Source organism: Festucalex cinctus, chromosome 12 (assembly GCF_051991245.1).
Source record: "Festucalex cinctus isolate MCC-2025b chromosome 12, RoL_Fcin_1.0, whole genome shotgun sequence".
Lineage (NCBI taxonomy): Eukaryota > Metazoa > Chordata > Actinopteri > Syngnathiformes > Syngnathidae > Festucalex > Festucalex cinctus.
In genome coordinates, this window is record NC_135422.1 from 17,711,776 (window position 1) to 17,729,878 (window position 18,103).

Sequence of the window (18,103 nt, forward strand, 5' to 3'; positions counted from 1 at the left end):
TATGCTCTTGCACTAAAAATAAAAAAAATTTAAAAAAAAGTGATGAAGGACAAAGTATTAAAACTTGTGTTTTCATGTTTTGGGTTTGAATGAGTTAAAAAGAATCATTTTCTGTCACACTGCATCCATTGAACGACCCCGTGGCCAACAAGGGGGCAGTATACGACAGACAGACAGATATTTTGTTCATTGAAACATCTTAGCTCCTCCCTGCTCATCAGTATGGCACTAGTATCAACCGTTCTTCACAGAGGATAAATAATATATGACTGAGTATTTTTATATTGTCTGTATACATCTGTTTGTGTTCAATCTGTTGATTAAGGGAATGTAGCAGCACAAACATAGATGCTATTCAATGTTAGCGACTTGCTAGCTGAAGGCAGCGTTGTGTGGCTGTTTTAGAGCACATTCTGTTTTTTACTGGTTCTGCTACGATTGTGTGATGTTACCACAAGTCAATTGGTAAATTATGTTTTTAAGAGTGTTAATTTATTTATTTGAGATTTACAGTCATAAAATTCTACTTATATGTGAACTTTTTTTTAAGTTCTTTGAAAGTACGGCATTTAAGGCATTTACAGCATTTCATTTTTTTCAGACTGGTGGAAACGTGCACCCACAGTACCTCTCCGTAATGAGCCTCTTGGTGTCCTCCCACGTGGTGTCCAGCAGGCTGATTTCCCTCAGGGCCTCGGCGGCCAGCTCTGCGTCTCGCTGGCTCAGCTGGTTGGCCTTGTCCCGCAGCCACTGCTCCTCGTGCTGGTGGGACTGCAGCTCGTCCTCCAGCTGATTGAAGAAGCGCAACCTGACACAAAACAAGGATGCAATTTGAGCCCTAAATCGGGTGATGTGCAAACTTTTTTCCCCCACACTTCTTATTAGGAAGAAAATGTACAGCTACAGTGAGTGGTGCCTTTAAATACGAGTTTAATTCGTATTTCATATCACTTGTATCTGAAATCATATTTTCCCATTAAAATGAATGGACATGCCATTATGTCTTGCTCGAGGAAAACTTTGACATAGTCGCCACGGGGTGAGGATCGAACCCACAACCAAAAAAAAAAGAAAAAGAAAACTAATACTGAAATTAACTAAAACTAATAAAACCAACAGAACTACCCTGAAAAGTAGTCAAAACTAACTAAATTTAAAAAACAAAACTCAAAACAAAACAAAAAAACTAACTAATATGAAAATTCCCAAAACTCTAATAACCCTGGCCTGAGCATGTCAGTGGAGCTCCTGCCATTAGGCAGATTAGGCAGATGCTAGGGGCGCTCGTGAGCAAAATGGGCGACAGGGAGAGAAGCTTTATTTATTTATTTATTTTTTAAATCCTCAAAAGCTGTTCCAGTGAGTGCTCCTCATTCACGGACTTGCATATATCATGGAAGCCCTGCGCTCATCACCATGCCCAAGCATAATCCAGTATTCATATAGATCTGTGCTTCGCGAGAGAAGCGCATATACGTCATTCAAGTCGCCGGCTGTAAACGTGATGCTACCTAGCCTAATGCTAGCCGACCCACATGTGTGTACAACCATAGCTCATTAGTTCAGAAAATGAAATGAAACGCTACTATCCTGTCCTGACTCAAACCTTAAAAAAAAAGATCACGGTCAGACTCTCAGGTGGATTCGCAGGCTGATACGGCACGGATGTAATAAATTAACTGGGTTGCTCATGCTGTAGCGAAACATGAAGCTGTTGGCGGCCATCTTGCGTTGCCACACTTACAGTAAGTTGACTTTTCCGCAGGATACTTTCCACGTTATTTTATTCCTTGACAAATAGGAAAATATCACTGTGCGACGTCCGGTTGTACCAATAAGTATAAAATAAGTGTGGGAGATGCTCTAAATGCATATTTCATCAGTAAGAATGTGAATATAATTTTTTTTTTTCTCATAAGGTACTGCGTGCTACTCAGATTGGTCTGCATCATCAGAACCAGCTATCAGAACCATCAACAAATGAAATGAAAGCAAGAAAAATAATTCTTGTGAAATGTAAACCTAACTTCTGCAAGTCCCGATTCACGATACTGAGATAATACTCTGAATGGTTGATGCAAACAATTAAGTTTGTTCTTTGCTAGCTCTCATTATTCCATACAGGGATTTATTGTAGTACAATTACTCCATCCATTTTCTTGACCGCTTATTCGTCACGAGGGTCACGGGGGGTGCTGGAGCCTATCTCAGCTGGTTTTGGGCAGTAGGCGGGGGACATCCTGGACTAGTTGCCAGCCAATCGCGGGGCACACAGAGACGAACAACCATCCACACTCACACGCACACCTAGGGACAATTCGGAGCGCCCAATTAACCTGCCATGCATGTCTTTGGAATGTGGGAGGAGACCGGAGTACCCGGAGAAGACCCACGCGGGCACGGGGAGAACATACAAACTCCACCCAGGAAGGCCAGAGCCTGGACTCGCACCTGAGTCAACAGTTGTAGGGGGAGGTGGTGATTTAGGAACTCCACTGGAGCATGTTGTTACCTTTGCTGGAGAGCCAAAAGGCTGGCCTCTTTCAAGCTCTGATGGTCGGCTTTTTCTTCAATGTCCTCCACAGCTTTGAGCAGCTGCTCTTTCCGCTGTCTGAAGGAAGTCCACAGCGCCCCCAAGGCCTCTGCTTCGCTCTGCTTGGTCCCCAGCAGGTTCCTCACCGCGTCCAGCTCAGCACCGAGCGAATCGGCCAGCGCGCGGCACGACTTACGAGAGCCTCCCTCTGCGCCCATGTGCAGGTGGCTTTTGCATAGGCCACTGTCCAGGTCGACGGCCAGTGTCTCCAGCCGGCACACATCCGGCACGGCGGCCGAAAGCTCCCGCTGCAGCTCCTCCACTCGGCCACGGTCCCAGCTCCCGCCGCTCTCCGCCGTTTGCCGCAGGCCCTGCAACGCGGCCGCGGCCGCGCCGTGCGTCTGCCGGAAGGTGGCGAGCTTCTCCAGGCACTCCGACTGCAGCTGGATGATTCGGTGAGACTCCAGGTATGGCTGCACGCAGCCGTCCACTCGGCTGCGGAGGAGCGGCGCGTCGCCGGGATCGCACGACTCGCAGAGACTCTCCGCCTGGTTATCTAACATCTGTTTCGCACCCGCTTGCTTCTGTAAGGCCGCCTGGATCTCCTGCCAAGGAAACGTCATGGAAAAAAATCTGTGCATTATTTGTCTCCCATTACCAATTAAATAACAAACAATGAAAATGATGCAGATTTTTTTATCTATAATATATATATATATATATATATATATATATATATATATATATATATATATATATATATATATATATATATATATATATATATATTATTTATTTTCTATTTATTTTGCTATTTTTTTACATTTTTTATTTAACACATAAAAATGAGGGTAATAAATATCAGATTTTTCAATATTTCAAATTCTCACATAAAACTACAAAAGGCTGAATTTATTTATTTTGTATTTATTTATTTATTCTCAAGAGAGAGTTCAGAATTGTTCATTCGGCAGTCTTACCGATTCAACATATCTTTTTAAAAAAAAAAAAATTCTGTGCGTTTGTGTGCATTTGTGTGCATGCGTGTGCGTGCGTGTGAATTAGTGTAAATTTGTACTTATTAGTTCCCCTAAAACCTAATAAAAATCCCATTACCCTTCACCTTAAACCGGATATTTCAGAGTCTCACCAGTCATGAAGTTCAAAAGGTCAAGAGACCAGAGAAAAGGTCAAAGGAAAGAAAGATGAATCAAGAAAAGATGAATCAAAGTGAAATCCAGCACCACCTGCCACCCACAAATGGTCACAAAACCAGAATCTTACGCCAGAAAATAAGGGTAATAAATATCTGATTTTTCATTATTTCAAGTTCTCACATAAAATACAAAAGGTTGAATTCAATCCGTTATCATTTGTTCTTTCCAGTTAAAACACACAACAATCACAAAAATGTTCTAAAAGTACAGATTTTTCAAATGGTAATTTTTGGCTCACATAAAAAAAAAATACAAAATGTGATATCATTTGTTCTTTCCATTTCCAAATGGCAATCAAAAATTGAAAAAGTGGTGTCTTTTTTTTTTTTTTTTTTTTTAAATGTCAGATTTGTTTTCATATCTCAATTTCAGGCTCACAGCAACAAAACTGGATTTAACCCACATATTAATTCTTTCTATTTCCAACTGGCAATCAAAAATCAAACACTCCAAAAATAATGGAATATTTTGTAATTTGTTTTTTTAATCCAACAAAAAAATAATGCGGGGTGGAAAAAAAAAATTCTCATATTTTTTTTTTTTTTTTTTTTTAACATTTCCATTTTAGACTCTCATAAACAGGCCATGGGACTGAATTTGATTCAATGCAATGTGATTGGCGGGAAGAATATTGACCGAAAAAAAATTAAATATGAATACAGTTTGAAATATTTTCTCAATTAGCTGCAGTTTTAGATCATCAACTGGGCACCAGCATTAGGCTAAACAATGTTTGCTATCATATTATTGATTCAACCTTCGTACTTCCCAGGTCAGACAAGTCAATTTAACAAGTTTGCAGTTTTGAGGGAGGGAAAAATAACAATTTAAATTTAAACTACTGTCTAAAAATGGAATTAAGGGAACAAAGCCGTAATATTAATCATTTCAAGAAAGAAGAAAACTTAATTTTACAAGAAGAAATGAATATGAAGAGTAAATGAGACTAAGCGCTGCCGCGAAGAGCAAAATTTTTTAAATTTATAATTTTTATTAAATAAAAATTAAATTAATTAAAAAATAATAATTTTAAAAATTAATTAATAACTTAATAAATTTTATGTATAATTTATAATTTATTTATAAAAATGTAAATAATTTAAAATTTAATCCGTTATCCTTTGTTCTTTCCAGTTCCAACACAAAACAGTCACAAAAATGTTCCAAAAATGCCAAATTTTTTAAATATTTGGTAATGTGACTGAATTTAATGTGATACCATTTGTTCTTTCCATTTCCAAAGAGCAGTCAAAAATTGAAAAAGTGGTGTCCTTTTCTCTTTTTTTTTTTAGATGTTTTGGTTATTGTCCAATATTTTTTTCATATTTCAATTTCAGGCTCACATCAAAATGACTAAACAGAAACAAAAATGAGTCACAAAACTGGATTCAACCCACATAACATTCATTCTTTCGATTTCCAACTGGCAATCCAAAATCAAATACTGCAAAAGTAATGGAATATTTTGTTATTTGATTTTTAATCTAATCTATATTTTTCACATTTCCATTTTAGACTCATCAAAAAAGAGGCCACGGGATTGAATTTGATTCAATGTAATGTGATGGAGGGGAAAAAAAATCTTGAGAGAAAAAAAAATACAATTTCAAATATTTTCTAAAAGAGCCACAAAGAATAAGTTCGTAATATTAATCATTTCAAGAAAGAAGCTAAATGTAATTTTATGAGAAGAAATGACTCTGGTAGAGGAAGTGAGAGAAAGCGAACAAAAAAGCTGCGAATAATTTAATCCCAGCTAAAAAATGTTTCTCATTCCACGTGACTTACGTTAACTCGTGCGCTGGCCGAGGACAGGTCGCTGATGCTGATCTGGGGAGCCGTATGTAGACTCGAAAGCATTTTCTCGCTCCACTGGGAGAAATTCTGAAGGTCTCGGTCAAACTGTTCCACTTGGGCCAGTTGCTTCTGGAGCTCTTGGATTCTGGAGGACAAAAAAAATAATGACAGCACAATTTCTTGAGTTGCGCTTATTCCATTCCTCGTGATGGTGTAAATAAAAGCCGCGCCACTTCTCCTCTGCCTGGAAGCCAGTACAAGGACAACAGATTTGGAAGTGACTCAGCTGAAGCAATGGGATCTTGACAACATCTTAATGAGTGTCTACTTACCTTTTCGGAAGCGCTTCATTTTGCGCGTGCAGTCTTCTCTGCAGGGCGTCGAGCTCTTCCCTCAGATGGGCCACCCTTTCATCCGGCGCGTTGTAATAAAGTGACGTCCCGAGAGAGAGCAGCTCAGCATGACAGGGCCCTAGAGTCCGGACCTCCGAGTGCAAGGCCTGAAAAGAAACGATGACTGGATTATTTTTATTTTTACAAGATGTATTTTTGGTTGGGGTTCAGCATGTCATTTACCTGCACGTCCTGCAGCTCGCTGCAGAGCTTGGCCTTGTCGGCCGACAGGTACCGGCTCTCGGATTTGACGGCGCATTCGCTCCTCTCCAGACAGGAAATGAAGTTGCAGCGTTGTTTCTCAAACCTGCAACCCATCATTGCAAATTGTGGAAAGCGTGCGACAAAAAACGTTTCAGCTACACATGCAGTACAGAGGTACTTTGACTTAATTTGTTACGTCATATAATCACTGAAACTGATTAAAATGCCATTAATCCGTTCCAGCTGTTAGGGATGTAACGATAAGGGCAATATTGTGATATGGTGAGATTAAAACTGTCACAATATTGTCGTCGTCATGTTCACGATATTTAAAACTCTTTCACTGTCAAACGTTATCCAAAAAGACAACCCCAAGAGTGCCAGCAGAATATTGTGCACTATGGCTACGTAAACATGGTGGATTCCATATTAAGGATTGGATTCCATTCTCTCATTTGAAAAAATAAAATAAAATAAAATAAAATAAATTTAAAAAACAAAAAACAAACAAAAAACATCTTCTTTAGTAATCACCATTTGAAAATAGGTAATTTGTGTGATAGCAAGCTATAATGGAAAAAAAAATGAGGAAAAAAAGCAGTTTGTGAAATTATACATTTTTTGCTCAACAGTGACTTTGACGCTAATATTTGTTTAGTAGTGACACTAATGAATTTGATTTTATGTGACAAGCATTTTTATCATTCTTTGCAAACATATTTCGTAAGATCCACCACGTTTTCAGAGCTGCAGAAGACGTTGCGGTGCCCATTGTGGGGAAAAAAAAACATAAACAAAAACACATTTGAGATCAATTAACGTTATTGGCAGAACTCGTTGGGATTTCCGTTAACGTTAATTACCGTTCTTGGCAGGAAAAAGAGTTAAAAGGAACGAATCTATTACCATTTGTGCAGTTCTAGCACCCTCTGGTGGCTATTTTTTCAGTGCAATTTAATTTTTATTAGGGATGTTTTGGCCCTTCTATGTTTAAAATCTACACTAATTGTCAGGTGAAGGGGAACGTAATATGCCTGTAAACCGAGTCAATATGTGGAGGAACTCAATATGTGCGTGCATTAGCAATTAAGCGCCTCAATATTGTTATTAGAGATTGTAGGTGGTTTATATGTATTGTTCTTATGTACAAAAGCACAATATTGTGCTTTTCTTGGGATGAGCTCTTTTTTTACAATATTGTGGCATTTTTTAAATATCACCAGCCTCCCCACAATGTCGTAATAATTATCGTATCGCGAGCTTCATATCGTGATAATATCGTATCGTAATGCTTGCATATCGTTACATCCCTAGCCCTCAATAAAAATACCAAGAGTTTTTGTTGTGTATTTATAATAAAGACAAATAGCATTATCCATCCATCCATTTTCTCGACCGCTTATTCCTCACAAGGGTCGCGGGAGTGCTGCAGCAGCATCTCAGCGGGGGATACCCTGGACTGGTTGCCAGCCAATCGCAAACAAATAGCATTATATTTTGTAAAAAAAAACAAAAAAAAACAAAAAAACAAAAAAACAAAAAAAAACAAAGCAAAGCGAATGTAAGTAAGTACTAACATAACAGATGGCCGCCATCTTTTTTTTTTTTTTTTTTTTTTTTCCTAAGCTATTTAAGTGGAGTATTTTTTGGGGGGGCAAGTGGGTCACAGTAATTTGGACAATTTGCCTTGGAGAACACTTCGGAATGCAAAAGACTATACTTTTTTCTGACCTCTGAGGAGAGAAATGAGATCAGTGCAAAAGATTGGCTTATTTTTAAGGGATCGGCCGATCACCGATCCCCCAAAATTAAGGAAATCAGGGCCGATAAATCGGTGCACCCCGAAATGAATTAGGAGGCTTTATTTATTTATTTATTTATTTATTTATTTATTTATTTATTTTAAGATTTTCTATAAGCAATATCTCACAAAACCTTGCCCCAAAGGCCATATTTTTCCAAGAAAAAAAATAATTTCTTTGGAACTCATAAATTAAATTTGTTGTACTCAGGTTGAAGTGGCCTTTCTGACGTGTCTGAGCATTTTGACAGAATGACATTTTTGGGAAACCTTGTCACCTTGTTAATGTAAGGAAACAAGTTGATTTATAGTGTCATTGCTGTAGTATCTGTGAATGTGTGTCTTTAAGGGGCGTGAAGTCACAAGCTGGAGTCAGGTTAGTGTGCGTCTGAGCATCTAGGTCAGGGGTGGCGAGATACGGTCCTCGAGGGCCGCAGTCCTGCTGGTTTTGGATATTTCCGTTCTGCAACACAGCTGATTCATGATCAGCTCATCAGCAAGCTCTGCAGAAACCTGATAACGAGCCTGTTAATTGGAATCAGCTGCACTTCGAGTAGGGAAATCTGCAAAACCTGCAGGACACCGGCCCTCGAGGACCGCAGTTTGCCACCCCTGATCTAGGTGCAAGTCGTAACACAAAGCAACAGGGGGAAAAAAGAAAAAACAACAACAACATGACAGTACATAACCCAAAATCACTCATGAGATAAGTCAAGGTACCACTGTATTTTTTTTTTTTTTTACCTTTGCCAATCAGTTAGCAGGGTCTCCAGAGTGCTCTGCTTGATCTTGGCTTCCTGCGTGTTTTGCTCAAAGGTGGCATTTAACGCCTTGACAGTCGCCTCCGCTTTCTCTCTGTCGCTCAGTCGCCGGGCGGCAGCGGACAGGGAGAGCAAGGTTCCCTTCAGCCTCTCCAGCTGCTGAGAGACGTCCTGGGAAACAAAAAGACACATGTGATGAGCAGTTGGTCCAAATTGATGTCCATTACAAAGTAGAGATGGCCTCAATCATTTTTTTTTTTTTTAAACTGCAACTGATCCGTTTTAAGTTGTAATACCAGTGTTTATCACTAGATGGCAGATGTTGCGCATTACTGTATAACAAAAACAAACAAAAGCACGCAGGCCAAATTATGTCAAGAAAAGTAAAATATGCTATCAGCCATGCAAACTGACAGTTTGAAGTGTATTGTGAGTTATTCATTTTGTATCCTGGTTATTATATTCTATTCAATGTTTAATTTAATAGTGTTAGCCAGTCCATTTGGAGAATTTGAGTGATATGCAGGAGTAACATTCGGTAGTTTAAAGGCACACTTGACTCATTGAACCATTTTCTGCAGTGAAAAGTTAATATTTTGTCCAGAATGAATTTGATAACTTCATTATTTTTCATGTGCAATTAATACCTTTAATTAAAAAGTAGGGGCGTTCGATACCACTTTTTTTCAGACTGATACTGATACTAAACCCCTCAGTACTCACCGATACTGATACTAAGTGCCGATACGAGTAGTACATTTTGATAAATTAAAAAAAATCACAAAAAAATATTTTTAAACAAAAATAATTTCCTTTAATTTTGACAAAACAAAAACAAAACAAAAAAACAGCACAGTCACTCATCAATAGTGTTAAAGCTCAAAATAAAACACAAAAATGCTCTTTTAGTTTAGGATTCACTTGTAAGAAAATAAAAGTGCAAAAACAAAAAAAATTAAGTCTTTCTGAGCTTTAGTATCTGTAAATAAATTCAAGTGCAAACTAAAAAAAAAAAAAAGGTTTAACCGTTACTCTCTCTGAGTCTTATTCAAAGGTGCAAAACTGAAGCAAAAAACAAAGCCGGTATCAGTACTCGCCCATCCCTATTAAAAAGTTTTTTTTTTTCTACTTGCTGTCGACTGATGATGGCATCACCTGTGCAGAGGAAGTAGGTAACGCACCAATCATGACCCACCTGTGTTCTGGGTTTGGTCAGTAAACTGAGCCATGATTGGTCGCGATGTCATCATCAGTCGGCAGCAAGTAGAAAAATTACTTTTTAAAGGTATTAATTGTACATGAGAAATAATGACATCATCAAATTCATTCTGGGCAAAATATGAACTTTTTACTGCTGAAAATGGCTGAATAAGTCAAGTATTGATTTAATATTCAAATTATCGAGTGAGTTGATTTTTAGTGAAGACCAAACAAATATATGGCAAAAGTGAAGAATCAAGCACCATGTGGTTCTGAAGGGCTGTGTAGGTATCTGATGAGGAACTGCAGGTCTTGATTGGATCTTCCAGCTTTGACTGTAGCTCACAGAGCAATGCTTGTGCCTAAAAAAAAAAGAAAAAAAAGAATTCTCTAATGAAAAACAAGTGCAAATCTTCTATAAACTCTAAACTACGAGGCGGACCTGCTAACCACTACTTGACCAAACACTTTGAAATGAATTTCTTTCACTGCACCTCTTGGAAGCTCTGCGAGAACTTCTGCTGGTGCGAGAAGCTTTCGCGCAGCCGCCCGTCGAGCCGCTGCACGCTCTCCCTCAGCTCATCCCAGTAGCGTCCCATTTGGGTCAAGCGGGCCTTGACGCGGGCTGCCTCGCCCGACGAAACGAACTGCGCCACGTCCTGCGAGTCCGTCTCCAGCCCGGGGAGAACCCGAGCCCGCTCCTGGAGCTCCGTCTCGACGGCCTGAACACGTGGCAACACAGTACCCAAGCTCGTGTTAATTTCGTCAACAAAAAGACGAAACAAAAATTATTTCGTCAACACGCATTTTTCACCGGACTAAAACTAGATTAGACTAGACTAAAACCCTCATTAACTCATTCACTCCCAGCCATTTCCACTGAAGCAACCCCCTTCTAAATAGTTTTAGATCCGAAAAAGTTCAATATAATCTGCTGACAAAAAAATATATATATATATAGGGGTCAAATCCTGACAAAAACTAGACTAAAACGTTGACAGTTTGTTTAGTTTTTTTCTAAAATAAAGACTAAAATTCTAGATTTATAGTCGACTAAAATTGGACTAAATAAAAATTATATGAGGTTGACTAACTGTGATTAAAAACTAACAAGCGTGACTGAAATTGGACTAAAACTGACACTACATTTAAAAATGGCAGACAAAATTCACACTAGTCCCAGCTGAAGTTGGACAACAAATGTTAGTGAGGCTGATCGAGTACCTTGACTGTCTCGAGCTGTCGCTCAAGTGCCAAATTGGACCCCTTCAAAGTGTCCAGTTGCTTTTCCTTGTCAGATATCCACGAGGAAAAAGCATCAAATTCAGCTCCGAAACGATCCCACTTGATCTTCATCTCCTCGGCGGTTTTCACACTAGAGCACAAAAGTAGACGTCACACAAGAGCTTCTAAAAAAGAAAAAAAAAGAAAAAAGAAAATCTTGAAAAGAGCGTACTCCTTTTTGAGGCCAGCCTCCACTTTGTCCACTTGATCGCAGAGGGAGCGAGCCTGCTCAAGGAGGAGAGTCTTGTTCTTTGGGCCCAGCTGGATTTCCGTGGCTCTCTTGAGCAACGTGTTCATGTGCGAGGCCTCGGCTTCGCATTGCTTCAGGAGAACCTGGATCACAACACGTGGAAAATATACCTTCAACCCTATCAAGCCAAACCGTATCAAATACAAGACATTTTGAGCCCTCTAGTTCATAAGTATAACCCCCCCCCCCATTAAATTAAAACCCTGACTTATAGGGCCGTTAAGAAAAATCGATTCGGTAATATATCACGATTTTACAGTGCACAATTTTTGAATTGATTCAATATGTGGCCGAATCATCAATTTTTGATGGAAATATTGGACAAAAAGTCTTACTTCACACTTTAAGCATGGAAGAATGTTATATTAATACAACATTAAGCCATAATATTTCATTTTAAAGCTGTTCAATGTATGAAACAGATTGCAACCGGTTTGTGAAATACAGTGTTGTTTCAGTTTCAGTTGAATATATTTTCATACAAATCTTACAGTGTACAGTGTACACATATAAGTTTACTGATGAGTATTTTCTAAAATCGCAATAATTGACTTACAGATTCGTATCGGGATTAATCGGTATCAAATTGTGACCTATGAATCGTGATAAGGATCAAATCGCCAGACACTAGGCAATTCACACCCCTACTGATTTATATGATCTGACACATGCATTGCACGGATAATCCATTAGAGGGCAGTATCACCCAGCTGATGGCTTTTCCAGCGACACGTATACTTATTAATAGTTGGAAATGTTCTGATTTTGGGAAATACTAATGTGTTTGATATGTCGTATTTATTATTATTATTATTATTATTATTATTATTATTATTATCATTATTATTATTATTATTATTATTATTATTATTATTATTATTATTATTATTATCATTATTATTATTATATTTTTGACAGTTATAATGTACGAATTTAAAGCATTGTGACCTAATGTATCAAATATGACACAAATCAAAAGTCATATGTGGCAGTTGATTTAAAAAAAATATAATAATAATTTGTTTGTTCAAAAGGACCAACAAATACTCTATTTACAAAGAATCTGAATTTTCTCTCTTATAATTCATGGTTCAGGTTTGATAGGGTTAACTGTCAGCACAGATTTGCACAGATTTGTGCATCAAATGTTCGTACCCGCGTTTGCGGCACAAATTGGTGTGTGAGCACCGTTTGTGAATGTTGACCCCTTGAGACAGATCGCCCCAAGTTTTGACTCACTCTGGCCTGGTCCAGTTCAACCGCCAGGCTCTCCGGACTACTGAAGTTCAGGTCTCGCTCCGTCTTGGATCGGGCCTTGCTCACAAACTGGCGTACGGCCTCCTGCTGACTGTCGAACTCCTGCCAGGCTGCCAGTGTGACCTGACGATCATAAAACATCAAATATCAAGTACATACAAAAGAAAGAAAAAAAATGCCTTTTTAAGGAATAATAAGTGGTAGCCCACCTCAAGGCTTTGCTCTTGCGAATCCATGTTTTGCTCCATTTTGCTGAGCGTGTTCTCCAGACTGTGCAGGTCCTGCTGCAGAGTCTCTCCCAGGCCCTCCTCGGCCTGCAGCTGCTGCCCCCTGCTGATCAGCTGCTGAACATCCTTCCTCTTCAGCTTCAGACGTTTCAGAAGTTGCTATGGAGGGACAATTTAAGGGCCATTAGGACTTCCGATGTGAACATTTTGTCTTTTTAGGAGCAGAATACCTGGTGAACGAGTAGCAGTTGCTGGGCTTCTCTCACAGTGGGACAATCCAGGATTCGGGACACATCAGCCTGAGCTTCTTTTTGCGCTCGGAGAAGCTCATCCAAAGTTGTCTGCACTTCCTCCCTAAATTGAACGCAGTCACCCACAGCCAGGACCATCTTCTCAGCCTAAAACACACCAAAGATGTATAATGCATAATGCAACTTGTTGTTGTTATGGTTGTCTTTAATGGTTGGCTGGCAACCAGTTCAGGGTGTTACCCCGCCTACTGCCCATAGCCAGCTGAGATAGGCTCCAGCACCCCCCGCAACCCTTGTGAGGAACAAGCGGTTCAGAAAATGGATGGATGGATAATCAGAGGGAAAAATGCTTTTGTAATACACTTTAATGCAAAATTAAAATTAATCCGATTAATCAATTAAATAACGGATAGATTAAGTGATTCTAAAAATAGTCAATAGTGACAGCACAAGTTGCAGGGCAGTTACCCACCTCTATGAGAGACAAGAGAAGACCCTTAAAGTCAGCCGAGAGTTTGCTGAGGGAACTTCCTTGCCTCTGGGCGTCATTATCGGCGCAGATCTCGATCAGAACGGCCATGCGGGCTTTCAGCCAGCAAAGGTTCCCTTCCTGTAGCTCGGCGTCGTTCTTCAGCTCCTGCAGCGGCACACGGCAAGAGAACGTGGTGGAAAAATGCACTGCAGATGGCAAAGGCGGAAGACGACGGCGTGGTTTTGAGGGATGGCGTGATGCAAAAACGTACCGTGATGGTAGCCTTGACTTGGTTGTATTTTCTCGGATCGCCCGCCCGGTTTCTCAAGAGTCGAAGTTGGCTTTCTTTCGATATCAACCAGCAAGAAAGTTCGGCATATCTGTTACAAGACGCCAAGGTTATTTTAGTTAACTAAAACGAACAAAAAAACTAAAATTCAAAAAACAATTTCGTTAACGAAATAAAATAAAAACGAATATGCTTTTAAATTTTCACCTTTGGTTATGAATTTAATGCATGAGCATTTGGTGACGATTTTAAATGTGATTTTAAGTAGATTTATTTTAATTATTAACCGGAATAAGGAGGTTTAATGTTTGTCACACAGAAGTGACGTCATCTAGCAGCAGCCAAATAGAAAAGCGCCTTCAGATGACGTCACTCCCATGCTCTTTTTTTAATATTGCGCACAAGTAGTACACAAAAAAAACTAAAACTAAGACTGAAACTAACAAACTAAACTAAAACTAAGCATTTATTAAATAACTAAAACTAATGAAAAAAATAACAAAGAAACGGAAACTAATTAAACTAACTCAATTTAAAAAAAACAACCTCAAAACGAAATAAAAACTAGCTAAACTAGCTATTGTTTTTTGGCTGGCGGGTTGATTTTCGTTTCAATGCAGATCCAGTAGCTCTGAAGCTGGTAACCCATAACAAAATCGTGTTACGAACTGGTACGGGATCATGTCTACCACGTTTGAAGTTTGAACGGAACGCTCGTTGTGTTGCAGTTACAGATTTGTTTGTTTTGTTAAACGTTTCCACAATGAAAGAGCGATGTTCACCAGTCCAATTCGTCGCATCAACTCCAAAAGAAACAAAAAATAACGGCACTATACAGAAACAAAACAAAAAGTCTTTATATGGAAAAAAAAATGGCATTATACGTACTTTTCGAAAATAAAAACACTTTTTTGTTTCTTTACTTTATTTGTCTTTTATTAAACCTACAAAAGTGTCAGATCATTTTGCCTGACCCTGTATAATAACCCTGCAAGACACAAATATTAAGGTCAAAGTGAGAATTAGAGGTGCCACAATTAATCGACAACTAATCAATCATGAATTTATTGGACAACTATTTTGATCATCAATGAATTCAAATGAGAGAAATGCCTCACATATTTTGTAAAAACCATTTTAGATGATCATACCTTGCATTGTAATCCTTCCATTTGTCCGGGTTCTGCATTAGCTTCTCATGTGTGTTTTCAATCTCCTCGCTGACCTCAGAGTAATCCTTCCTGGACTTCTCAAGAGTCTGGTGGGCGGAGTCGCCCTCGGGGAGCTTCTGACAGAGTTCCTCCATCAATTGCAGCCTCTTCTCACAAAGGGACTGAGGACCCCTTTCTCGGAAGAAGGCCTGACGGGGGGGACAGACACGAGGACATGATCGTCACGGTGAGCTCGTCTGAGAAAGAAGATAAATCGCTCGATGTTCTCACCCGGTGCTCTTTGACGAGCCGCTCGCTGCCCGCGCTGGCCAGGTGCCGGTTCTCTCGGGTCACCTCGGCCTGGCACTCCTGCAGCAACAGCGCCAGCTTGCTCGCCTCCGCCTCCACTTTGAGGCGGAGGAGGTGGAAGGGCGCGTCGGTCTGGACGTCCTGGGGAAAAAAAAAAACGAGGAAGGCAAACCAACAGTCACCGGTCAGGAGAGAAAGATCACAGTTTGATTTAGCGAACGCACCTTCCAGTGTTTGTGCAGCACCCGGACAGTTTCCTGGAGCGACTGTTGCTCCTGCTCGGGCAAAATGTCGGTGAGCTCGTCGCAAGCCTTGAGGAACGTATTTAAGACACGCTGGTCCAGCTGCCCGAAGAACTCCTGCCCAAATCACAAAGTGCCTGCTTTACTTGAAGCTCTTCAATTTCATTCTGAAATTATAGGATGCAGTGTTTCCTCTAGGATTTTTTTTTCAGCAGCGGGATCAAGGCCCAAAAACCTGAAAATGTCGATCGGGGGGGTGGGGGGTGGGGGGTGGTTAGTGGGGGTTGGTTAGTGGGGGTTGGTATTGTGTTCACATAATTATTGTCATGTATTTTGACTTCCTATGGGTGGATTTTTTTTCTGACCATAAATCATCAACTTATGGCATATAAATGCCTCCCTCAAATAAATCAAATGAATAAATGTTCAATTAAAAACATGTACAAAATCAAATCATGACAAATATTAAGACGCAAACACCTCCTTCAAAAAAATCTGCATTTTTATAAACAAAGGCTTTGCTTTTGCATTATTAGGGTTGGAGCACCCATGGAACTAGGGTCATGGAAATCAAATAAAAAGAGAGGGTGAAGAGGGGATTTTTTTCAGAGAGTTCCTCTCCTCTCTCCTCGCAAGCTTTGAACTGAGTGTTCAAAGTGTTCTCCTTTTTTCTCATGTTTAATAAATGTCAAACAGGTAAACCTGACAGTCTGACTGGTCAAATTCAGATAAAAGCCTCAAATTCCATATCAAACTTATTGCATGTCTTTGTGATATGCATACTCCATAGACCAATATCGCGATATCGTTTTTTTTTTTTCCGATCTATTGCGCAGCCCTACAACACACACACCAAAAAAAAAAAATCAGATGCATAAGAAACAAATTCCTTCAAATAATCAGTGACTTTCAGAAAAAGGAACACCCTCCCTAAAAGGATCAACTTAAGATGAATAAACACCTCCCTTAGGTATTCAAATTAAGACAATAAAAAGCCTCCCTCAAATCAGAGTATGTTGGAATAGAACAGTATCTAGAAACACAATATAAATAGATAAAGTCACACTGGTAATAATCTCCTCACAGATTTGAGAGACACTGTCTTGGATCCATCAGATGCAGGCTCTATTTTTAGATGGGATATTTATAACCAACAAACACCTGATGTTCACTTTGAACGGTTATACAGTTATACAAAACTGGAATGTTTGTTGAGGCAAAGTTCAGTAATGTAGGCGTGGAAGTCGAGCATCCTAGCCGGATTCCTCACCGTGTGCCTTTTCAGCAGCTCATCCGGGTTGCCTCTTTCCGTCAGACAGTTCTCCGCCATCTTCAGCACTTTCTCCAGCTCTAGCCGTGACTCGTCAAACCTCTTCATGAGGCAGCTGTTTTCCTCCACGCGCTTCCTCCACTCGCTCGCTTCCCGAAACATGGCCTACGCGCACGTTGCAATTGAATGTGAAAACTGCTCACGGAAAAACGTTTTGTGACACTTGATTTGACCTCCTGTAGATTCATCAAATTTTTTTACGACCTTTTTGGACAACTTTCTGTTCTCAGCATGTATGAGAATCAACCCCCCCTGATTTCAATGGGAATGAGGGGAGCCAATTCGAATGGCCGGGAGTCGGCTGCATTCCATCCGACAACGGCACCGTTTGTGCATGTGCATTCAAGAGTTTAGAGGAGGTCAAATTGTGTTCAACTGTAAAAAGATTTTCGTTTGGAAAGCAGAATATTCTGAAGAGCGGAGAACACCTTTACCTGCGAGGAGGCTTGGAGGTCAGCCACTCTTTTCTGCAGGAGGCTTGTGTCCATGTGCTGCAGTGTTTGACTGGTGTCCATCAGCTTCACGATGCTCTGGTGATTCCTCTCAATCACCAGCAGACACTTTTTGCAGCTTTGCGTGGCGGCCGCCAGCTCCTGCGACAAACAAGGCGTCTTAACTCATTTGCTCCCAAAAAATTTATAAATATGTTATATTTGAAATGTAATAAGTGACCAAAAGACGTATTTATATGTTTTTTGTGGAGGTTTTTTTTAATGCTAGCACATACAGAAGGCTTTTTGCAGACTCTCAACAGGCAGAGAAGGGGTGAACAAAATGGTTAGTAATTACAAAACGGCCAGTAGGTGGCAGCAGAGTATAAGAGATCAACCAGGGCCATGAAGAAACTATATTCTAATACAAATTTCTGCAAAACGGAAACAAATAGAAATACACTTTTTTTTTTCCTGATGAAAGAAGAGACCCTAATCTTTATTTTGGTAGGTTGTTTTTATGCAAGAGCATACAGAAGGCTTTGATGCAGCTTCTGACCTGAAGGGGTCGCTTAAAGCAATGGTAGTGATTACAAAAAACGGCCAGCAGGTGGCAGAAGAGTATTAGAGATCAGCCAGGATTATGTTGCAACAAGCTCTTTTTCTCCAGTGTTTTCTCCAGGTTTGTGAATAATTATGAAACAG

General features: G+C 39.8%; 1 protein-coding gene across 20 annotated transcripts in view; it reads right to left on the reverse strand.

Annotated features, from left to right (window-relative positions):
- Positions 1-18,103, reverse strand: part of syne1b (spectrin repeat containing, nuclear envelope 1b) — a 167,890-nt gene that overhangs the window by 102,022 nt on the left and 47,765 nt on the right. For all 20 annotated transcript variants that reach the window (XM_077539645.1, XM_077539660.1, XM_077539659.1 and 17 more), the window contains 20 exons: positions 17,402-17,560; positions 16,908-17,072; positions 15,620-15,754; positions 15,378-15,536; positions 15,087-15,295; positions 13,918-14,026; positions 13,647-13,811; positions 13,154-13,321; positions 12,906-13,082; positions 12,679-12,819; positions 11,362-11,522; positions 11,130-11,280; positions 10,400-10,627; positions 10,169-10,267; positions 8,689-8,876; positions 6,123-6,246; positions 5,880-6,046; positions 5,539-5,692; positions 2,513-3,138; positions 629-808 (listed from right to left, as the gene is read on the reverse strand). In XM_077539645.1, coding sequence (XP_077395771.1) covers positions 629-808; positions 2,513-3,138; positions 5,539-5,692; positions 5,880-6,046; positions 6,123-6,246; positions 8,689-8,876; positions 10,169-10,267; positions 10,400-10,627; positions 11,130-11,280; positions 11,362-11,522; positions 12,679-12,819; positions 12,906-13,082; positions 13,154-13,321; positions 13,647-13,811; positions 13,918-14,026; positions 15,087-15,295; positions 15,378-15,536; positions 15,620-15,754; positions 16,908-17,072; positions 17,402-17,560 — 3,665 coding nt within the window. The remainder of the gene's footprint in view (positions 1-628; positions 809-2,512; positions 3,139-5,538; positions 5,693-5,879; positions 6,047-6,122; positions 6,247-8,688; positions 8,877-10,168; positions 10,268-10,399; positions 10,628-11,129; positions 11,281-11,361; positions 11,523-12,678; positions 12,820-12,905; positions 13,083-13,153; positions 13,322-13,646; positions 13,812-13,917; positions 14,027-15,086; positions 15,296-15,377; positions 15,537-15,619; positions 15,755-16,907; positions 17,073-17,401; positions 17,561-18,103) is intronic.